Source organism: Chelmon rostratus, chromosome 16, assembly GCF_017976325.1.
Source record: "Chelmon rostratus isolate fCheRos1 chromosome 16, fCheRos1.pri, whole genome shotgun sequence".
NCBI lineage: Eukaryota > Metazoa > Chordata > Actinopteri > Chaetodontiformes > Chaetodontidae > Chelmon > Chelmon rostratus.
The window spans coordinates 5302390-5324660 of record NC_055673.1 but is presented as its reverse complement, the minus strand read 5'-3'; the positions used below and the strand labels follow the sequence as shown (position 1 = coordinate 5324660).

The window sequence follows — 22271 nt, the reverse complement described above, 5'->3', positions numbered from 1 at the left end:
GGCATCTGGGCTCTTGGCTTCTTCTCTGCAGCCACTAGATGGTGCAAGAAACTAAATACGAGCACTGATCTCTGGGCTGTCAAAATGGAAAAAGTGAAAGAACATTAAAAAAGTTGCACAAAAAAGTAAACATTTTGCTCTTATTCAAAGCACCTGTAATAGCTTCAACTGTTTGGTTTAGCGTTTAACCCCCATCAGTGATGATCATATGGACAATGTACGACTCAAAAAAATTAATTTGTTAGATTTTATAGATATTTTCAGAAAAGCAACTATTCAGGGTCACACTTTTTCCTCTCGAGATGCCCAGTCTTCACACGTTTCTCTAAAAGTGAGTCCTATAGTTAGCATAGATACTCAGTAAGCTTGATTCATTAGGCTGAAAGTTGAGCAAACTAAACTCCACAGTGAGTTGATGACCTGTTAATTAGCTGTTCAATAGTTGTATTTTATATGATTTTCTATTTCTATTTCTTTTCTATTCTTTTCTAAGACTTATATTGCATGCCTGTCCCTCTGTTGCGCTTCAATTTTTTCCTGTTAAAACGTTTTTGGAGGAGTTTTTCCTCATCAGAAATGATATTAGGCTATATAAATAACTTTAGTTTTATACTTCTTGAATATTTGGCTATTGTATTACTTTTTCCTCCATTACATTTTCATTAGTTACGTGCATAGTTGTGTCTGCTGAGTGATGATCGATGTTAACTTGCACCACAGCTGTTGAGAACCCTCCTCTTCAACAGCTGATGTTACCAGCACCACAGCGAAGCTTGCATCAGATTTTTGATAAATGACCCGGATGTTATCATCATGGACCCGGTCTGGTGTAACAGGATTTGTCGTCCCCACTTCTTGGTGATTTTCACACTGTCGCTGCCATTCTATTTCTACCCATTTGTTATTGTTAGCCAGTAAAAACTTAACTCTGTGGCCGTTAAATAAATATCGTTTGATTTGTGATTTAGCTGCCGCAATCCTACCTTTCATTGTCGGTCTTGTTCGGTTGTTACGGTCAAACCAAAACAGTTTAGAACAGCTAGCTAATGTTAGCATTTTATTGACATCATGTTATTGTATGGCTAATAGCTTTTTAATTCACGAATTGAGACGTTAATGCTGTATTTGCCTCATGTTTGTTTGTTCACGACCATAAAATAACAAAAAGTGACTGGTTTTGGTTTTTGTTTTTGTTTTTTTTTGTTTGTTTTGTTATGTTTTTTTTCCAAAACGCTACCAAACTTTGATAAAGTGTTCTAGCTAGCGAGGTCATGCTATCATTGAATAATGAATTTGATGACAGCGCCACTGGACGAACGTCCTGGAAGGACAAGGACAAATATACATTGCATATGTGTACAGTACATTATAAAAATAATTTATGGAAAATGCGGAGCCTCAAATCCTCTTATGGTTCAATAAAAACAAGACTGTGTTATTATTGGAACATTTTTGTATTTCAGTTTCACATTTAAATCCCCCAGTTAGTCCTTTACACACCTCTCAAATCAGGTGTGTATCTGAAGTAAAACTGTTTCCTGGAAATCATTTCAAAACAAAATTGACTGCTCAAAAGCTGATCTATTCTCTTAACCGAGCATTGAGGCAGGATTGTTGATCATTTTTGTAATGTGGCCCATGCAATATTTATCATACTGAGTATGAGCAGTACACTGTTAGTGTAGTAGAGATGATTAGATCTAATTTCCTCTGCTATTTTAATATATAATGTAACATATGTCCCAGTTAAGTTTTATTGCATGGTAGTCCTGTACATTTTATAGGGACAGTTCCTTTTCTTTGTCTTTCACCTTCAGTTTTCTCGTGTCTTTGCTTTGCCACAAACCTCTGGACAACAGTGAAAAAAGAATGGATGAGAGATCAGTCTGATTTTAAAAAATAATATCCATAAGTCATATTGCTTATACAATACGACTGATTCAGTAGTATACAGTGGATGCACATTTATTTTAACATTACGAAAATCAAAACCATTTATCTCCAAATTTGGTGAATGCGAATGTCTGTGATTCACTGAAGGAATACGTGTTCCTTTATTGGTTGTTTTTCTGAGCTCAGAGAAGTTGATGTTTTAAAGATCCGTGGTTTTCACAGGACAGTGATGCCACAAACGTGATGATCTTATAGAATATGATGCATTGCTGTTGATTAAACCAGTAAATAACATACAACATGCTATACACATTAAAGCAGCAGTAATATTAATTCAAAAAGACCATGTATAATAGTAAAAGACTGATGGTCAGATGACTTGTAGTGGAGTATTAGTACTTTTACTTAAGTAAAGGATCGGAATACTTCTTCCACCGCTGAAAATTGGTACATTAAAAGAACAGCCCAAGGATACGAATAAAAAGAGATGGAATAAGGCTTGAAAGCATTCAAAGAGAAGCTAGGGTAGCTCAAGGGTGCAGTCAGAGCCAGAGGTGGGTCAAACATCTACTTAAGACACCTACCCTGGAAGCTGTGCATATGCATGTGATCAACACCTCTCCTTTATACAGCAAGTGTGAAACAAATGCAGACAATAGCCTGAGCACCAAAAGGATATACTTGGTTTGCAAGTGTGAACCAGTGTGTGGAGCCTGGGGGAGTGTGGAGCAGGGGGCTACAAGAAATGTGGAACCGACTGTGTGTTGCAAATGTGCTTAATTTGCATTAAGTGCTCCCCTGGGCTCAGATTATAATCACATACAGTCGGCTGATCTTGCTATCTCGATTGAGTTACCTAAAACTCTGCCTGCATGCACATGAATGCCAGTGTCGTGGGATTTTCTGAATGTTGGCTTTGATCAGAATCAGTCACAACCTTTTTTTTTTTCTGCACCCACACAGACGCCAAGTCATGTTTCTTAAAACCGTCAGATTAAGACGACTCTGAAGGAGCAGAACTAAACTGGTGCTGCTACTACAAACTGTGGTTTAAACTGGAAGCCATAATGTGTTTGAAATCAACATATGTATCATGTATGTCTGTTTGCTGTACAAGGTGAAATATTGCCTATTTATTTATCTGTATGTGGACAAATTTGTGCAATAGAGCAAATACTGTATGTATCCATGCCAACCATGTGTAATTTCTTGTTTCAATCCTTGTGCAAATTTTCTTTTTTATTTGGATACATTTTAGGGTTTTATGTACTTTCCCATCCTGTAAATCATCTCATAACCCCTCAGGTTAATGTTGTGACCCCTCAAAGGTGCTTTGGAGCGTACAGCACTCCTGACTTTGCAGCAACAGTTTGTTTCTCCCTTTCCTGTTGCAACATTTCAGGGCCCCCGTGCACAAAACCAAGCTCATAAAGAAATGGTTTTCTCAGTTTGGCGTTGAAGGACTTGTGCGGCCTGCACAAAGCTTGGACATTGACCGCATCCAGCACCACTGGGATCAACTGGAGCGACGACCTCCTCACCCAACATCAGCGGCCGTCCTCAGCGCTCTGGTGGCTGAAAGGGAGAACATTTGAGCAAATTTATTGTTTGCAGAACGAGCCTATTAAGAAGGTCCGATTATTGGGTGGGTCATACAACAACAACTACAAAAAAAAAAAAAAAATAGAATCAAGAGAGTTGTTTAAAGTTATTCCAATCAACAGGAACCTTTAAATCGAGCGTTTTTTAAACCTGATTCTGTACAGGCAGAGAGAACAGAGACGCAAAGCTGTTCAGTGCCTTGATGAGTACACTGAGGTATATGGCTGCATCAGAAAAACAGGGCAATAAAAAATGAGTTGCATTCAAAATGAATACGGACCAACAGAATTTTCTCCTGGCATTAAGGCCAAAAAAATATGATCCTCACGCATATCACATATCAGAGAATCTCTGCAGCTATCTCTCTAGCCGCACTAACAAACAACAGCTTTTTCTCAGTCCGTAATTAAAATGTTCAGATCTCTCCCGTTGCTATAACCACCACTCATACCCGATGACTCATCACTGATGTGCTGCCAGGGACTGACTGCCAGTCTGTTGAATCACATTCTCCCTTTCACACACACACAGTGAACTGACAGGCTGACACACACGCTCATACCTCCACCCCCTCTCCTCTGGTTAGTGCCTGAAATAAAAGCACGGTTGTTGTACTTTGCTCTGTTCAGTCATCAGATCATTTCAGGCTGCTTCCTCATGAGCACAGCTGTGTTTGGGGCAGTGTGTCGGCATACGGGCGCACACAGACTTTGAGCGTACGTGTGTGTGTGTTGTAGCTGTGCTGTCGGCGTGGAAATGTCAGTCTGTCGCTCAGTTGCTTCATCGCTCAAATATCTCGACAGCCATCACACGGATCGGCAAGTTTTGTACAGACACTTGTGATCTCCAGTGGACTTTGGTGGGCCTTATCCTCGAACACCTCTATGAGTTTGACATTCATTATTCTGAGTGAAATAAGAAAATAACTATTGGAATTTAGATCACACATTCATGTCCCCCTCTGCTCTGACCTCCCCATCATCAGGACACGACTTCATTTAGTCCAATATTGTGGTTTATGGCTAAACACATTAAATCCAACAACAGCTGTAGTTTGTGTTGAGTGCTTATTAGCAAACATTAGTATGCTAATGCTAAAGATGGTGAAAAATATTACACCTGCTTAGCACGTATAACATTAACCCCTATTTGGGTTGTACCTGCTAACCCAAATAGGAAAATGGGTGTTTTATCTTGTGCCAAAATTAAATCAAAAGTCAGGAAAGCTGCAGACGCTTTGCTTTTAAGTCAACATCGAAACTTTTAAACTACACAGACAACAACTCGTATTCTTCCATACCTAATTTAATCTATATGGATTTAATGAGGAGTTGAAATTTCTGTTTTATTTCATCAGAAAACACAAGTCTGGAGCATGAAGTGGCTGTGCTTCAAGTAATGCCATTGCATACATACTCTTCACCACTATCTCCGAAGACTATTGATGAAATGACACACACAGGTCTATTTGATACCTTTGTATATTGGGCATAAAATGTGACACTTCTGCTAAAGTAATAACAAACATTTCAAAGTGTTGTGAGTCTGAGAAGTGTTGTCTTAGGAAGCAGAAATCATAGTGGCAGTTCTGAAGTCAGGTCCTTGTATTCATTCATGCCGATTTCTGTCACATGGCTGATTAATGATGGACCATAGAAGAAGAAACCAGACACAATGTCAGACACTCCACGATAAAGACAACAGCCAGAACTGTTTCAAGAGCAGAGTTGTACAATGTGTTAAATTTTAATGGACTTTAATGGACTAAGTATGAACGGAGCTCACAGGATCGCAGCCAAGTCGGGTCTATTTATGGCGGATCAAAGAACGGCAGTTAGACACTGAGCTCTTTAAAAAGGCTGTTGCGAATCAATAACCTACCATGTCATACTCGAGCTGATTTAAACTGGTTTAGACCACAGTTTTAAGCCTCTGGTAATGAATGGAAGTGGCTCAACACAAAAGCAACATGCAGAGTCAGAGTATTATGGTCTCGACGTATAGCCTTATGAGCTCATATAATGTGAATCAAAACACTGATGAACCACTTTGCGATCAAGTAAAAAAATCACTGTGAGTGCCGTGACGTTTAAATGGGATTTCTTTTCCATAATTTGAAAGTAAATGGGTGCGTTTTACAAGACGTCTGCCCATGCTGTGCTTTTAAATAACTTAAATTTTTCCTCTACGACTCCAGCAGAGGAAACCGCACTTCAGGTCATTTCACCCTCACTTTTCATGGCTCTGTAAGCAAGTTGCCGCTCTGTTTCTGACCCCCAGTCTTTTTATCACTTCCCCCCACTCCCCATACCTTCCCCGGCCTGCCTCCCTCCTTCCCTGCCACACATCTCAGCCCTTCACGCCGCGTGGTTGCTCTGCTCATCGCTGAGTGAAAGCAGCAGCTGCCAAGTCCAAGTGGCTGCTACCTGAACTGGAGGGAAAGGCGAGCGAGTAGTTAGTGTGTGTATGTGTGTGTGTGTGTGTGTGTGTGTGTGTGTGCGTGCGTGTGTTTACCAGTGGATGCCAGCTGCCACCATACTGGGCAACATGCCACAGTGATGGAGGGCGAGGCGGGACCTGACCTCCTGACCCCCAAGTAGCATCCCAGCGGTGAAACAGGCCTTTTTCATAATTCTATTTACCATCATACGCTGAATTTGGCTTTTTATTCACTCTAATCTGTCTCATTGAAAATGCACTTCAACATAAGAACATTTTAATCAAAGGCTGACATACATATGCATCCGCTCTAAATGTAAATGGCTAACAGATAAGGTGTCTTGAAAACAGCATGAGTTCACTGTCTCAGGGTCTGGGCTCTGTTTGAATGCAAATCTTGCTGGGATTCAGATAATCTTGTCAAGCTGATGAGATGTCCCAGTATTACCAGCGGGTGATGGGAGGGGGTCCGGGGGGAGAGCTTTGTGCTGGTATGGTCTTGTGTGAAGGTATTAGCAGCTACTTCATCTGAATATTTTACATTAAAGATGAAAATGCACTTGTGAAGAGGACGTGTGCAGATAATCCTGTTTCTAAGTAATGTTTCCACACGTTTCCACACATAAAATTTGGCATGAAGAAAGATTTTGTCCCATAATGAGCATCATTGAATGTGTTTTTCCAGCTTTTCAGTTATTGTTACATCATATTGCAATGTGTTACACTCCTCCCTGCCTTTATTTCTATACAACAATCAATATAGTGGTAAGTACTGAAGCTCTATCTGGTTATTATGGAAAAATATCAGGATTCTTATTATATTTTCAAAGTTAATTGTATCAGACTCGGTCTCACACTTAATGGTATTTATCCCTGAATGTTTTTTATCTTTTCTGCCTGAGGATGTACTCATAATAGGTCAATAAACGAAAAATATTTCGTACCAGGAGGTCAAAAACAACTTCTGGGAAAATCAGTGCGTTCCTACTGAACAGCTGATCAATGACTATCGAGGACTGTGAAGAAGACTGTGCGAGAAAATGAATCAAACACCCCTAAAAATGTTCATCAACAGCATCAATTGTGCGCTTCCACACCCCGTTTCTGGGTCATTCTTATTGTCTTCGCTACAGCGTCTGTGCTATCGTTAGTTTCTGAGCGGGGCTGAAATTCACGATCCTCGGTGAGCCATCATACATGTTTCAGGCGGTTCATCCGGTGACGTTTTTTGCAGGAATGTGTGTGATTTGCGGGTCGGCACCGGGGAGGGCGACGGGAAGTCAGGCCGCCTCCCATTCAGTATAAAACCTCCCAGTCCAGCCCGGGTCTTCCTCTTTCTGTTACCTGGCAAGGGGCAACAGCTTTGGCCGTGAAAACCCAGAGATACCGGTAAGTTCAACTTTGATCAATAAGGCGGACAGAGAGCAGGACGCAGGCTTTTAACTCCTCGTGATGCTTATAAGTCTTCTCTTCGACTATGTGATTAAATCCCAAACTTTATGTTTTCGGTTATGTAACTTAACACAAACCTGTGGATTTTTTTTCCTTGAAGGAATGAACCGTTAAATAGACAGGCCGGCTGTCACGTGTCGCCTGCTAACCTGACCGAGGCCACTGTCTTTTGTGTGTTAGTGAGTTTTAGCGAGGTTATATTAAAGTTTTTAACAAAAGAGGCGAGGAGGGAGGAGAGAATGTGGGGGAACAGGAACAAAGAGGGGACGGCGAAAGCCGAGATCCGAGGATGCTGGAATGGCATTTCTTCTCTCCCCCCATGAAACAACTGCATGTATCCTCCAGTGACAGGTGTTGGGAGCCTGGACAAAGTGGGTTCTGAATATTTGGCAATCTTTGTAACTTTATACGACGTGGCCCATGGAGTAACACGTGTCTCGTCTGGCCTGTGGCCGAGTGAGGCCTACGAGCCACCGCCTGTTAGCGCCCGACCTCCCGGACCGTAAAGTAACGGTCGGAGCACGTAACGGGTTTAAATTGAGTTCGACGTTTTTAAGTTTATAAGAAATGTGGGCTCTATTTTGTTCCACTAAGCACTTACGATTCACTGCTGTAAGACTGGTGTTTAAATTTAATCGTGCCAGAGAAGCCATGGTTCAGTTAGCATTAGTGTTAGATAACTTTCTGTTCAATAAGCATAGTGGTTACATGCTAAACAGGCTAATACATTATTTTGAGCTTAACAACGAGAGCTAAGAGGCGTCTTTTTTTCTTTTATTCGTGACAGAAACTCCAACAATGGGAAAGGAAAAGACCCACATCAACATCGTGGTCATTGGCCATGTCGACTCCGGAAAGTCCACCTCCACCGGCCATCTGATCTACAAATGCGGAGGAATCGACAAGAGAACCATCGAGAAGTTCGAGAAGGAAGCCGCTGAGGTGAGGAGTTATTTAGTCTTATCGATGAACTCGTTACAGTCAAGATCTAAGATGGCGGCGTCAGCGTGCCCACACCAGCTCTGCTCCCTGGCACGAGAATGTAGCAACTGTGTGCGCGCACGCGGGGTGGGGCTTAACGCGAGCCGCGCTTATAGTGACTGTGCACTAATTTGAGAAGAGGCCTCAGGCTGTTCGAAGACAAAATGCTTAATGCTCTTATCCTACCGCCTAAGTGTGTCAAATTGTACAATAAAAGACAAGTTACTACAAGGATGTAACAGTCTGGAGGTGCTTTTAGTGTAATGTTTTGTATGTTGAATGTGACACTTTTTCCAAAATGAGCGCTTCAACAGATTACAAGCGTACATTTCGAGAATTCATTGCTGGCAGCAACAGGCCTGAACAACAATTCTGATGGGTTTTAATAGACACCTGGGTTTTGTCATAGCCCATAGCAACAACCTTTTTCCTGTATTTCTAAAAGCAAACACGTAAGGTTTGGAATGAGCTTTGTTGGTCAGGTATGTGTGAATGCACACACAAGGAACTTGACTCTACAATTTTAACTATCCACAGATGGGCAAGGGCTCCTTCAAGTACGCCTGGGTGCTGGACAAACTGAAGGCCGAGCGTGAGCGTGGTATCACCATTGACATCGCATTGTGGAAGTTTGAGACCAGCAAGTACTACGTGACCATCATTGACGCCCCTGGACACAGGGACTTCATCAAGAACATGATCACTGGTACCTCTCAGGTAAAGACACACCTTTTAATCTGCTGGCACTGACTCATCACTTTATGTTGTGTATAAAACACAAGTATGTATTATCAATGTCTTCCTGTTTAGGCTGACTGCGCTGTGCTGATCGTTGCTGCTGGTGTTGGTGAGTTCGAGGCTGGTATCTCCAAGAACGGCCAGACCCGTGAGCATGCCCTGCTGGCCTTCACCCTCGGTGTGAAGCAGCTCATTGTTGGAGTCAACAAGATGGACTCCACCGAGCCCCCTTACAGCCAGGCCCGTTTCGAGGAGATCACCAAGGAAGTGAGCACCTACATCAAGAAGATCGGCTACAACCCTGCCGCTGTTGCCTTCGTCCCCATCTCTGGGTGGCATGGAGACAACATGCTCGAGACCAGTGAAAAGGTAAGGCTGTGTTTTATTTGTGTTCTTTTGAAACCTATTCATTGAGAACATGGACAGATGTCTCACTTTAAATCTGTTTGTAGATGGGCTGGTTCAAGGGATGGAATATTGAGCGCAAGGAGGGCAAAGCCAGTGGAACCACACTGTTGGAGGCTCTCGATGCCATCATACCCCCCAGCCGCCCCACTGACAAGCCCCTCCGTCTGCCCCTGCAGGATGTCTACAAAATCGGCGGTAAGGACTGAAAAGTGTTATTACTAAAAGACTAATTTAACCAGTGCTTTTCAAACCATTTCTGTAATACTTAAACTACATTTTCTCAGGTATCGGAACTGTCCCCGTCGGCCGTGTTGAGACCGGTCTCCTGAAGCCAGGTATGGTCGTCACCTTTGCTCCCCCCAACCTGACAACTGAGGTGAAGTCTGTGGAGATGCACCACGAGTCCCTGCCCGAGGCTGTCCCCGGTGACAACGTTGGCTTCAACATCAAGAACGTGTCCGTCAAGGAAATCCGCCGAGGATACGTGGCTGGCGACAGCAAGAACGACCCCCCCAAGGGAGCTGACAACTTCAATGCCCAGGTTTGTATTAACCTGGAAGAGCTTGAGAAAGTGACCAGAATGGCTCTGTCTTTGGACAAGTTGCAATTGGTAGAGCTCTAATTCAAAATGTGTCCACAGGTCATCATCCTGAACCACCCTGGCCAGATCAATGCAGGCTATGCCCCTGTGTTGGACTGTCACACAGCTCACATTGCCTGCAAGTTCACTGAGCTCCTTGAGAAGATCGACCGTCGTTCTGGCAAGAAGCTTGAGGATGCGCCTAAATTCGTCAAGTCTGGAGATGCTGCCATTGTCAAACTGCATCCAACGAAGCCAATGGTTGTGGAGCCCTTCTCTAGCTACCCTCCTCTCGGTATGTTTTTTTTTTTAACTTGAAAGCCAACTACACACTAAATTTAGAAATACTTGAATTTGAGCAATACAATGCAGATGCATGATCAAGTGCACACATGCAATGACTAACTGCTCACCCCTCGTCGATCCCCAGGTCGTTTTGCCGTGCGTGACATGAGGCAGACGGTGGCTGTCGGTGTCATCAAAGCTGTTGACTACAAGGAAGTATCCGGAAAGACGACCAAGGCTGCAGAGAAGGCCCAGAAGAAGAAATGAATGGTCGTACAGGACATCCAGCAACAAGATGTGTGCCGGCAGCAGCGGGCCACTCCTTACCCCCATCCTGGATCATCTTTTCTGAGGCAGAGTTCTCTACTCAAGGACTGGCTTATGCTGATTAAAACTCATCGCAAAAGTTTTCGCAGGAAAAAAGAACTGTGGCATTGTCACTTACCCTGAATCACATGACAGTGCTTCTTCTGAGTTAAGTTTTAAGTTGGAAATGGTTAAGAACTGTATCTTGCTGTTAAAATGCCACATTAATTGGAAAGAAAGCTGCTGGTAACTAATAAAATAAATGTCTTTGAAAAAATTGAAATTAGCTTGTCTTTATCCTTTTCTCTTGCAGTTGGTGTTGGTTTTTAGCTGTCATAGGCGAGCCTCTGTGGTGCAGCTGTTTTTGACCATGCTATCCGTGTCCGGTGATACACTTGTCATCCAATCGCAGTGATAGGAGTTATGCCACCCCAGCCAATAGCACCCTTATTTCAGTCTGACAGCAACACGAGCATGCACAGCCCCCTCCCTTTCCTCTGGTTCAGTATAAAAACTCCAGCCGGCTCGCGTTCTGTCCTTTTTTCCCTCCGCTCTAAATCAGGGGACGTCTGTTTATTGCTGGGCACAGGTTTGTGAAATATCATCTTTTAATCTCTAGGGGCTGAAATCAAGCTAAAATGCATGTCGACACAGGAGCTGAGGTATTATTCAAGGCAGAAAACGCTGAATTGGCTTCTATTTGCCCGTGTCAGAATATGACAGTCTAGACAAAAACCAGATGCTGCATGTCTGTCTCAAAACAGAAAAAGGTTAGAACAAAGGTAAACATGATGGCTCACCTCTAAATTACTTATCCAGACATAATAGAGCATATGGTTATTTTGTCTTTGTCATAATTGAGACATAATATAATGACAAAAAACGACAATTATGAAGCGTCAGCATAAACTTGAATTATAAAAGGAGCTGTCAGATTTTTTCCTTTTCTGCCAGTCATGGTAGTCATTTCTACCTTCGTGAACGCGCGTCATTCCACCCCAATGCAGGCTGCACAGTGTCGGTGCACGCGCTTGCATCAGTTGGTAACATGGCGGCTCTGCTCTCCTCGTGCAACATGGAGGCCGGGTAGCCGGCATCGAGCACATGGCGCGTGACTCACCGGTGTCGCCTTTCCGGTAGCGTGCGCGAGCATTGAAAATTACTTTTCTGAAAAAAGTTTCCAGTAAGTCCAGTTTCTTAACCAGTATGTCGTTCGTAAGGGTACATTAAATCTGTGTTAACATAGTAACACCACACAACTACATTTTCAGAGTTCGTCTTGTGCGTGGGTTAATACTTGACAACCAGCTAGCTAACGTTAGCTAACCTCTTATGCCGCAGTTGCGACAATCACGAGATAATTATATATATATATATATACTGCGTGTATGTTAAACATGTCAACCTATTTTCACTTAAATTGGTGTCATAAGGATCTCGCCTGGTGGTCCCTACTGAGCTCACGCATTTTAGAGACAAGTTTAACCTGAAATGTCTAATTTTAAGTACCCATAACCACTACTTATTACTAAGTACTTATAGTTTGATATACTCAACAGCTGACAGCTCCCTAACGTTAGCAACTAATTTAAACAACAGCCGAATCCTCAATGGTTATTCCACAGAGATTAGACAAATTTAAGCCTGAGATATTTATAACGTCAACTTAACCTCCCCATGTTGTTTATAACTAGTAAATCGAAATGGGAAAGGAAAAGACCCACATCAACATCGTGGTCATTGGCCATGTCGACTCCGGCAAGTCCACCACCACCGGCCACCTGATCTACAAGTGTGGAGGAATCGACAAGAGAACAATCGAGAAGTTTGAGAAGGAAGCCGCTGAGGTTAGTTTTGTAGACACCGGACGCATTTAATGCAGTTTTCAATTAAAGAAAAAAAAAGGATACACAGGACACACGAAACAGGCTGTGACAGCAGATACAGGGAGTCGGCCTCAGAAGTGAGGGGAAACGGGTGTGGTGGCTGACACTGGTCATTGATATTACTGGGTAAACACTGCCACCTACTGTACAAAAATTGTCCTTACCATTCTAATTCATACAGAAAACCGTAATTGATTAGATTTTTCTTTGTCTAAATCCTTTTCTAACTTTACGTTATATTTTATTCAGGCAAATACCTTTATTTAACACTAATGCATTTAGTAATCTGGCATATTTTGTTAAATGAAAAACAGGGCTGAATATATTTTGTTTCTCCAAAGTAAGGTATCTAAATTGAAAATATTGACGTGTTTACTGTACTGAAAGTCAGCCTAAAGGAGTATTTGCGCTCCCACTGAGCCTTGAATGAGAAACCTGATTGACAGACAGGCACTGCTAGTCAGTGTGATGTAACTGTGGTATTTGCAGTGAGCACCGATTTAGAAACTGTTCTTTGATGATAGGGTACAAGGTGGTGGGTGACACCTGGTATTTCTGGAGTTAACATGCAGATAGATCTCACCACCTTCATTAAATTTGTCTTATATCATTGCAAATCCAATTCGAATTAACAGAAACTTTTCTCAGGGTAACTGAGAAATAATTTCCATAAGACATTTGTAAGAAGAAGTTTGCTGTTTTTCCACAATGAAGGGGCATGATTTTATTTTCAAAATCTCTTCAGTTAAACTTTTTTGTCAAATTCCTAATTTTTTCCCTTTTTATGACCTGCTTGAATTGTGCCGCCTTGACCACCACAGATGGGCAAGGGCTCCTTCAAGTACGCCTGGGTGCTGGACAAACTGAAGGCCGAGCGTGAGCGTGGTATCACCATTGACATCGCACTGTGGAAGTTTGAGACCAGCAAGTACTACGTGACCATCATTGACGCCCCTGGACACAGGGACTTCATCAAGAACATGATCACTGGTACCTCTCAGGTAAAGACACACCTTTTAATCTGCTAGCACTGACTCATCACTTTATGTTGTGTATAAAACACATGTACGTATTGTAAAATTCTTCCCGTTTAGGCTGACTGCGCTGTGCTGATCGTTGCTGCTGGTGTTGGTGAGTTCGAGGCTGGTATCTCCAAGAACGGCCAGACCCGTGAGCACGCCCTGCTGGCCTACACTCTGGGTGTGAAGCAGCTCATTGTTGGAGTCAACAAGATGGACTCCACCGAGCCCCCTTACAGCCAGAAGCGCTTTGAGGAGATCACCAAGGAAGTGAGCACCTACATCAAGAAGATCGGCTACAACCCTGCCACTGTTGCCTTTGTTCCCATCTCTGGGTGGCATGGAGACAACATGCTGGAAGCCAGTGACAAGGTGAGCCACTAATTACATGCCAAGCTCAAGTCAGCATACAGCAGTTGCTGTTGTATGGGCCTAGTGGTAGAATCTGTGACAGTGACTCAGATTTGCATAATTTGGATTTCTTTCATTTTCACATTAAATAATCCTCTAGAACTCAACATTGTTCTTTTTCTTACCCCGTTACGTTTTCCTCTTTTTCCTGCCCTTTCTATGTATGTATCTACATTCTCCATTTCCAGATGAGCTGGTTCAAGGGCTGGAAGATCGAGCGCAAGGAGGGCGGTGCCACCGGTGTCACACTGCTGGAGGCTCTGGACTCCATCATGCCCCCCAGCCGCCCCACCGACAAGCCCCTGCGTCTGCCCCTACAGGACGTCTACAAGATTGGCGGTAAGGAGTGTCAGGTCACGAGTCCTCATAACACTTCACTGAAAGGAACAGGAAGCACACAATGTCACTGGACACTGATATTTTACTAGTCTACCATCGTGTGTCACAAACAGAAAAAGAGAGACTACCTGCATCTGCACTGTGAAGCCCCGTTCAGACGTCCACTCTTACATTCAGAAAACGTGATGGCATTTTAACACGTTGGTCTCATGTCTGAATAAGTGCCAAAGTCTGCTTTATGTAAAAGTCAAGGTCATGTCAGATGTCAGTCTATATAAACACGTTTTCTTACCCTCGCAGTTTGCGGAAAAAGTGGTAGAAAATTGCACAGTCACCACAATCAACCAGTCAGCAGTCTCTGGTTCATTAACATCCAGCCAAATGCTTAAATAGAGCATGTGAGAAAATGCTGTAGAGGTTAACACCAAGTCCTGACTTAACGTCTTGTCTGTCTGTGCTTTTTGGCTTGGGCGGTATCCAATTTTTGATGTCTTCAAAGTTATACAGTTTTACCAGCTGATCAGAAATCCCACTGGAGAAATTTTGAGGGAGCTGCCAGTCGTTGTTATACCGTTTCCTGCCACAAGGTGGAGGTGCATCTCAGCTTTTCTACCTTATGTTACGTTACCATTTCAAACATGATTTTATGTTTGCGCTATGTCTGTTTTTATGTAAGGCACTCGGTATATTTAATTTCTAATGCATTTTGAGCTAATTTCTTGTTTGAAAGGTGCTATAATGTCTGTAACTATTATTGTTATTATTAATATTTGTAAAACTTGAGCGCAAATACAGCGGGTAGGCAGGGGTGAATAAAGAATAGTACACCGACATTACATCAATTCTCAGGTGTCTGTCAACTAAACGGACAATCCAGTACAAATAAATTAAATCAAGAGCACAGCCTCTAGCATCCAGTGGGCTTGTCAGATAATAACGAAATAACAATAAATAACAAAAACGCCCAATGAACGCTGGTTCTATTCTTCAAGCCAACTCTATTTCTTTCACCAGAAAAACAAGTATATTTAGTTGTTCCGGCTTGAGAAGGACACTTAACGGACATCGCTGGCGGTGCTGAACGACCCCCGCTTGCTGGTGAGCACGTGACACACGCGCGCAGGTACTTCCGTGCCACGGTCGTCGTCGTCGGCGGAGGGCGGCTGGAGGTAGATTTCTCACCGCAGAAGGAATGTTTGTGTCCTTCTGAAATGCTGCCAAACTGCCGCAGTTACATTTTTTTACCAACTCGTTTGCGCTCGCCGTCGGTTTGTTTTCTAATTCTCCCTTCTGAGGAGCGGCTGTGAGGTGACGCGCAATTATGATCCACCCTTAATAGTTAAAGTTTTTTTTTGAGATATTATATTGTTTTAAAAAAGTCCTGCTGTCACTTTCAGAGCTCACAGACAGAGGTGCTGAACAAACTCTCTTGAGGCGTTTATTATATATATATTATAGAAAATACCCAGAGATAACATATTACTGTCCAACCCGATTGTGCACTACAAAATAGGCAGTCATATTCTCTATTTTATCAGTAGTCTTACTGTAAAATGCAGGTTGAGCCTCCGGGATGATCAGGAATTTGAGGATAAAACTTTTTTAAAAAAAAAACAGTGCAGATGCAGCCTGTGACAAGAGAAAACACTCCTCTCCCTTCAGATCATTCCTTTCCAGCTCACTGCAGCCCTCTGGTCGAGCCGCTGCTCCCGCTTACCAAAGTGAGCTAACATCATGCGAACACTGAGGTCCCACATGTCTGAATGAAGCCACAAGGAACATAAAAGTAAAGAAAAAGAAAGTGATGTCTGAACGACAAAAAGCTGTCATTTTAACAGATGAAGCCCACAATGTCACATATTCAGTGTCTGTGAAGTGGTTGGGTAACATATTACAAAAAAAATGCATGGCTAGAAAGCAGTCAGTGGAGACGAAAACAGCCAAATAATAAAAAAACTGGACCAAACCTCAGTCACAAAATGCCAACACCAAAGAAAGACGCACAGCGTCAAGTTGCTCACCTGAAGTCCCGAAAGTTGGATGTACAACAGTAGCAGCGAGCAGCTCATAGTGAAATAGGAGACGCTTGAGTGACATTAACTCAGCCTCCACTAGATGCATAACGACACATTGTGGGGGTAGAGCCAGACTGCTTTTCAGTGACGTCAGACAGACAAACTGAATGTTCCAGAAACACATGTGCCTACGCCTGACATGTATGGCACTGATGCAACTCTGTTACTGTTGTTTGTAGCAGGACTCTATAACATTTCACACACTGTAATATCAGAAATTATCAAATTCAAAAGGTTGATGCAGAAAAGAATGCCTGTCGAGCCCAGCGACCTGTCTGTAAGGTCTGTATTTAAGAAAAAACACAGTTCACACTCAGTCCATCATAGCTTCTCCGAATATACAAGTTCTTCCATTTTGAAGTGAACTGAAGAGTGTTCGAGAAACATATTGGCTCCTCTTCTCTCTCAGGTATCGGAACTGTCCCCGTCGGCCGTGTTGAGACCGGTATCCTGAAGCCCGGTATGGTCGTCACCTTTGCTCCCCCCAACCTGACCACTGAGGTGAAGTCTGTGGAGATGCACCACGAGTCTCTGTCTGAAGCTCTCCCCGGTGACAACGTCGGCTTCAACATCAAGAACGTGTCCGTCAAGGAGATCCGCCGTGGAAACGTGGCTGGCGACAGCAAGAACGACCCCCCCATGGCAGCTGAGAACTTCACCGCCCAGGTGAGTTTGAGCTAGAGACGGCAAAGACACATCACAATGTATATCGTTACAAAATGGGGCTTGTGAATTTGTACAAAACGTCAGATTTTTGTGATGTGCACATGGTTCTGCTCAGAGTTTGAATCTGAAAGGGAGGGAGAACAGGAAGTAGACTCCTTCTGTGTTGCAGCAAAACTGTAGAAAAACAAACACTGGAAATTGTTTAAAAGAAACTTGCTCTGTGTCCAGCTCAAAGACAAAGCCGACGACAACCAAACAGTTAGCAAACCATTTAGTTGCCCTTTAGAACAACTAACCTTTAAATATTTCTGGTGTTAGCCTCTTCCCATGTGGAACAAAAATGATTCGTGCAGCTTCTGAAGCAGCGCTGAAGAGTGGAGGGTTGTGTTAAATCGCATTTATGCAATAATACTTTACACTTAACAATAAATGCTAAAAAAAAGTTATTTTCTTGTGTTTTTAAACCAGATTCCACTTATATTCACACAATGGGAAAAAGATGATGAAATCTAAAGATAAAATTCCAACCAATAAATAATTATCTGTCCCTGTCACTATTCATCTGTTAATATTTAGCTGCCCCTCGACTGTTTCCATCAAACAAAATGGCTTTTCTCGCATGGACTGAAATCAGCTAGTTTCCAGTTGATTATGAAAGTTCATTCTTGATCTTGGAAAAACTTAACTCAAGCAAGCTCTGGCTGCTGAAGTTGATCCTGTGATGCATTTGAAAGCTATAGAAAGAGTGGTGTAGTGTGTGGAACTTTGCACTTTTAATTTGGAGCACGACTCATTCAGGACTAAATCTCCTTCTCATTATTTGTTAAATCTGTATTTTCTGAGTGCCCAAAATTTATGTGAGTGCTATACTAAATCCCCATCTTGAAGGCAAGCAAAATATCTCTCTGAATGTCATTTTATTGTGCCTCAAAAGAGGTCTTTAGTTTTCACCTCTGTCAACCTATTATTCTCACTGTTTGTTCTCTTTTTGGGGGGCATTTTTGCCTTGTTTCATTGTTTCTGACTGTTGACAGTGTGGAGATTTACAGTGAAACATGGAGAGAGAGATAGAGTGTAATGATATGGTCCCTGCCTGGAATCAGTGTGGTCTTGTTTTTCTGTCGAAACGTATATCTGCCCTTCGGCTTAGGCCAGAACACAGCAGAGTGAACACACTAACTAGTGTTCCTGTTCAACCAGATGACAGTCAATCACCCCCCAGCTACTCCTCAGAAAGAATATCTCTGTGGTATCCCAGACCAACCGGTCCTGTTCTTTACATCTCCTTTGTCTTCGTACTTTTCCAGACGTTAGCACGCCATTGTTTACCCACTGCTAAAATGCAGTCATTTAGACCACCTATCCCTGCGTAGCTACAGACCAAACTCCAAACTGTCTCTTTTATCTCAGGTTCTGGATAAAGTCATTTTATCCCAACTGATATCTTTTATGAATAATAATAGTGTTTTGAACAGTTTCCGGTCTGGTTATAGAGCACTTCATAGTACAGAGACAGCACTTGGTAAGATCGCTATTGACCTGCTGCTAACTGCAGACAGAGATGAGTGCTCAGTTTTCGTTCTCTTAGATTTAGGTGCTGCTTTTGACAGTTGGTCACAGCCTCCTCTTACATCGTTTGAAGACCTGGGTAGGCATTGAGGACTCGGCTCGACAGCTCAGGGCTCAGTTCTTGCCCCCCTTCCTATATACATGCTACCTCTGGCCAGGTTATTCAAAATGATGGGGGTTTTTTATAATTTTTATGCCGATGACACTCAGTTATACATTCGGTTAAAAGCCACAGATGATGAAATCAATTTTACATGTTGCTCTTGCTCATGTTGCCCCCCCTCGTCTCTTCCTCTGCAGGTCATCATCCTGAATCACCCCGGCCAGATCTCCCAGGGTTACGCCCCCGTGCTGGACTGCCACACCGCTCACATTGCCTGCAAGTTCAGCGAGCTCAAGGAGAAGATCGACCGTCGTTCCGGCAAGAAGCTTGAGGACAACCCCAAGGCTCTCAAGTCTGGAGACGCCGCCATCATCACCATGCTGCCTGGAAAACCCATGTGTGTTGAGAGCTTCTCCCAGTATCCCCCACTGGGTGAGTGAAACACTGTTTGCCCGTTTTGTTGATTGTTGGACTTCATAGCAGTTTTTCATGGCAGACATTTTGACATTTCATAGCAGGAGGTAGGAGCACAGGTGTAATTAATAACATTGATGGTTTCAGGGCCCTGGTTTAGTGCATGCTGGTTTTACTTAAATTGAACAGAGCCATCATTCATATTATCAGTTTCACCTGGGCTTTTCCAGATGCCTGCTGTGAAAAAGTTCTGTTTAAGAGCTGCACTAATTACTATTTTTATATAAGCAATAGTTTGTTCTTACCATGCATTTTAGCTTCTTTTGGCAAATTGTTTTGCAGAACCTGACCACCCCAGGCAACTATTATCAGTAATACAGTGCTGATAAACCCACTGTGTGCTACACACAAAGGACACAATTACTAGACTAGCTAATAAACAGACAGATGGAAAACCTTCTGGATTCACTATCCCTCAGCTTACCTTCAAACAAAAAATTTGACTAGTCGTGATCAAGAATCAAATTAACATTTTTTTTATTTTGACTAATTTTAAATTCAGGTTCAAGACATAAAATTACTGCATAACCTTTTTCTAAATATTTTTCTTTCTACTTGCTTTTCTGCTGCTACTTTCTGTGCTTAATTACTCAGTTAAAAGTACTTATGACTGGTATAATGTGCACTGTACACACTCTGATTCCAAAAAAATGCAATACTCTGTGAAAAATGTCAACAACAACAGAATGCAATCATTTGCAAATAAGCTGTGTTTACCAACATTAAGCATTAAATATATTGTATTTGTGCTGTTTTCCATTGAGTATACATCAAAAAGTTGTCACATTCAGTTTATTTTCTGTCCCAACGTTTCTTCCGAATCTGGGTTGTACATTCACAGCTGCACCTTAGAGCAGACTCATGTCAAAGGCATGTTTTCAGCCTCTCATTAACTTTTTTGTCTCTTTTCTTTTCCACCGCTTCTTCCCAGGTCGCTTTGCTGTGCGTGACATGAGGCAGACTGTGGCCGTCGGTGTCATCAAGTCCGTCGAGAAGAAGGCCGCCAGCGGCGGAAAGGTCACCAAGTCTGCACAGAAGGCCGACAAGAAGAAATGAATTCCCATGCAGGACGTCCAACAAAAAGTCACGCCTCAGCAGCAGCGGGCCTCCCCATCCCCTCTTCTTCCCTGCCACCCAGCGCCGTCTTCTCTGAGGCAGAGCTCTCTACTCAAGGACTGGCTTATGCTGATTAAAACCCATCGGAAAAGTTTCCGCAGGAAAGGAAGGCTTTTGCCTTTTAGGGGAAACTATGATCATAATTAAGTTGAAACCAAAACAATAAAAATCTTAAACATTGCCAAATGAAGATGTTTCTCTGGTGTTTCATTGCAAGAATTTCTTGACAGCAACACTCATGCATGAACACAGCAGAGCGTGTTTCAATTACAGTCGGTCAATCAGGTCAGAACACAGATAATTTACCAGTGGCCTTTCATCATTTCTTCTGTAGATTGTATGATAACGGAGTACAGGTTGTTTTTTTTTTTAATTTAACCTTTATTTAACCAGGTAAAAGACCCATTGACAGTAATTAAAATGAAAGAGCAGCAATAACTAGGTTAAAAGTAAACATATAAAGTGCAGCAGTGGAAGTACAGTAACAATTTTAAAAACATGTGCACTGTTCCTGGGTCTCGTGATGACTATCAGTCAGTAGGGAGCGAAAGTTCTCCAAAGATATGAGCTCCGACATTTTAAAATCAGACTGGAGGGTATTCCAGGCTGATGGGGCGGCAAATCTGAAGGCTCTTTTCCCCTGTTCAGTCCTGACAAGAGGGACAATCAGGTGAATGATATCACTTGAGCGTAAGGCGTAGTGGCTTTTAGCTCTTTGCATAAGTGAACACAAGTACGTTGGAACTAGGCCAAGAAGAGCTTTGTAAAAAAGAGTCAACCAATGTATGTACCGGCGCACACTTAGAGATGGCCATCCAGATTTGGCATAAAGTTCACAGTGATGGGTGAGTCTGCTACAGCCAATGATGAATCTCAGCGCACAATGATAGACGGTGGTCAGGGACTGAAGACATTTAGCTGAAGCTGTCATGTACAGAACATCACCATAATCGAGCAGAGGTAAAAAAGTTGCAGAAACAAGATACTTGCGAGCTCGGAGAGAGAAACAGGATTTGTTTCTATAATAGAAACCAATTTTGATCTTGAGCTTAGTGACCAAATTTGCAATATGCACTTTAAATGAGAGCTCCTGATCAATAAGAAAACCCAAGTACTTGTAGTTAGAAACAAGTTCAATGGGAACACCTCGTGAAGTTAAAATTGAGGGGATGTTCCCTGGTAATTCACCAGATTTAGAAAACACCATCAGTTTAGTTTTTTGTGCATTTAAAACTAACTTAAGATTTTGCAATCGAGATTGAACTGCATTAAAAGCAGATTGTAAAAACTCAAGAGCCAGCACAATTGAGGGTGACCAACAATAGATGACAGTGTCATCGGCATAAAAATGGTAAGAGGCATTTGACAGGTTATCACATATTTTGTTTATATAAATAGAGAATAAAATAGGCCCAAGACTGAACCTTGGGGCACACCTTTGGAAACCTCAGAAAAGGGCGAGGTGGAACCAGCCATCTGAACACACTGGGTTCTATTAGTCAAATAATTGGCAAACCACGAGGCTGCAATTCATATCAATATATGTTTTTCGACACATATATAGTTGTTATTTGTGACAGAGCAACAAAAGTGTTTCAAAAGACACAATCCCGGAGGTGAGGAAACCAAATTTTAAGGTGGAAGTGCTGTAAAACTAAAACAAGAACGGACTGGTACATTTCTTGCTCGTTTTGTGAAGAAGGTGGGGGATATCAAGTCCTCAATCCAGCCTGACTCTCCCATCCTTTCCATTCACCAGTTCTGCTGCTTTTACCCAGTTTCAACCATTACAATGACAATGTTAGAGATACTAGTCTCCCATCTTCCTGCACCTTGGATAGGGCCCCCACTAAACTGCTCAAGGAGGTTTTCCCCACTGCTGGGCCTGTTATTTTGCAAATTTGCATTTCAACAGCTCCCTGGCCTCTG

At 42.6% G+C, this 22271-nt stretch overlaps 2 protein-coding genes and 1 long non-coding RNA gene across 4 annotated transcripts; 2 read left to right on the top strand and 1 right to left on the bottom strand.

Annotated features, from left to right (window-relative positions):
• Positions 1-2025: 2025 nt before the first annotated feature.
• Positions 2026-16420, bottom strand: LOC121619388. Its single transcript, XR_006007526.1, has 3 exons — positions 16361-16420; positions 14126-14377; positions 2026-3468 (listed from the first exon to the last, which is right to left on the bottom strand). It is a non-coding gene; the product is annotated as an uncharacterized LOC121619388 (long non-coding RNA).
• LOC121619387 (elongation factor 1-alpha) lies at positions 7190-10967 on the top strand. Its single transcript, XM_041955066.1, has 8 exons — positions 7190-7323; positions 8174-8328; positions 8905-9084; positions 9178-9474; positions 9558-9708; positions 9798-10054; positions 10154-10388; positions 10524-10967. The coding sequence occupies exons 2-8, from the start codon at positions 8185-8187 to the stop codon at positions 10643-10645; spliced, it is 1386 nt and encodes a 461-aa protein (XP_041811000.1). The 5' UTR covers positions 7190-7323; positions 8174-8184; the 3' UTR covers positions 10646-10967.
• On the top strand, positions 11180-20522 carry LOC121619386 (elongation factor 1-alpha). 2 transcript variants are annotated; one of them, XM_041955063.1, is made up of 8 exons: positions 11180-11273; positions 12379-12531; positions 13392-13571; positions 13665-13961; positions 14189-14339; positions 16824-17080; positions 18950-19184; positions 20158-20522. In XM_041955063.1, the coding sequence occupies exons 2-8, from the start codon at positions 12388-12390 to the stop codon at positions 20280-20282; spliced, it is 1389 nt and encodes a 462-aa protein (XP_041810997.1). In that variant the 5' UTR covers positions 11180-11273; positions 12379-12387; the 3' UTR covers positions 20283-20522. The 2 variants fall into 2 exon arrangements, with proteins under 2 accessions (XP_041810997.1, XP_041810999.1); XM_041955065.1 differs by lacking the exon at positions 11180-11273 and adding an exon at positions 11849-11867.
• The last annotated feature ends 1749 nt before the right edge of the window (positions 20523-22271 follow it).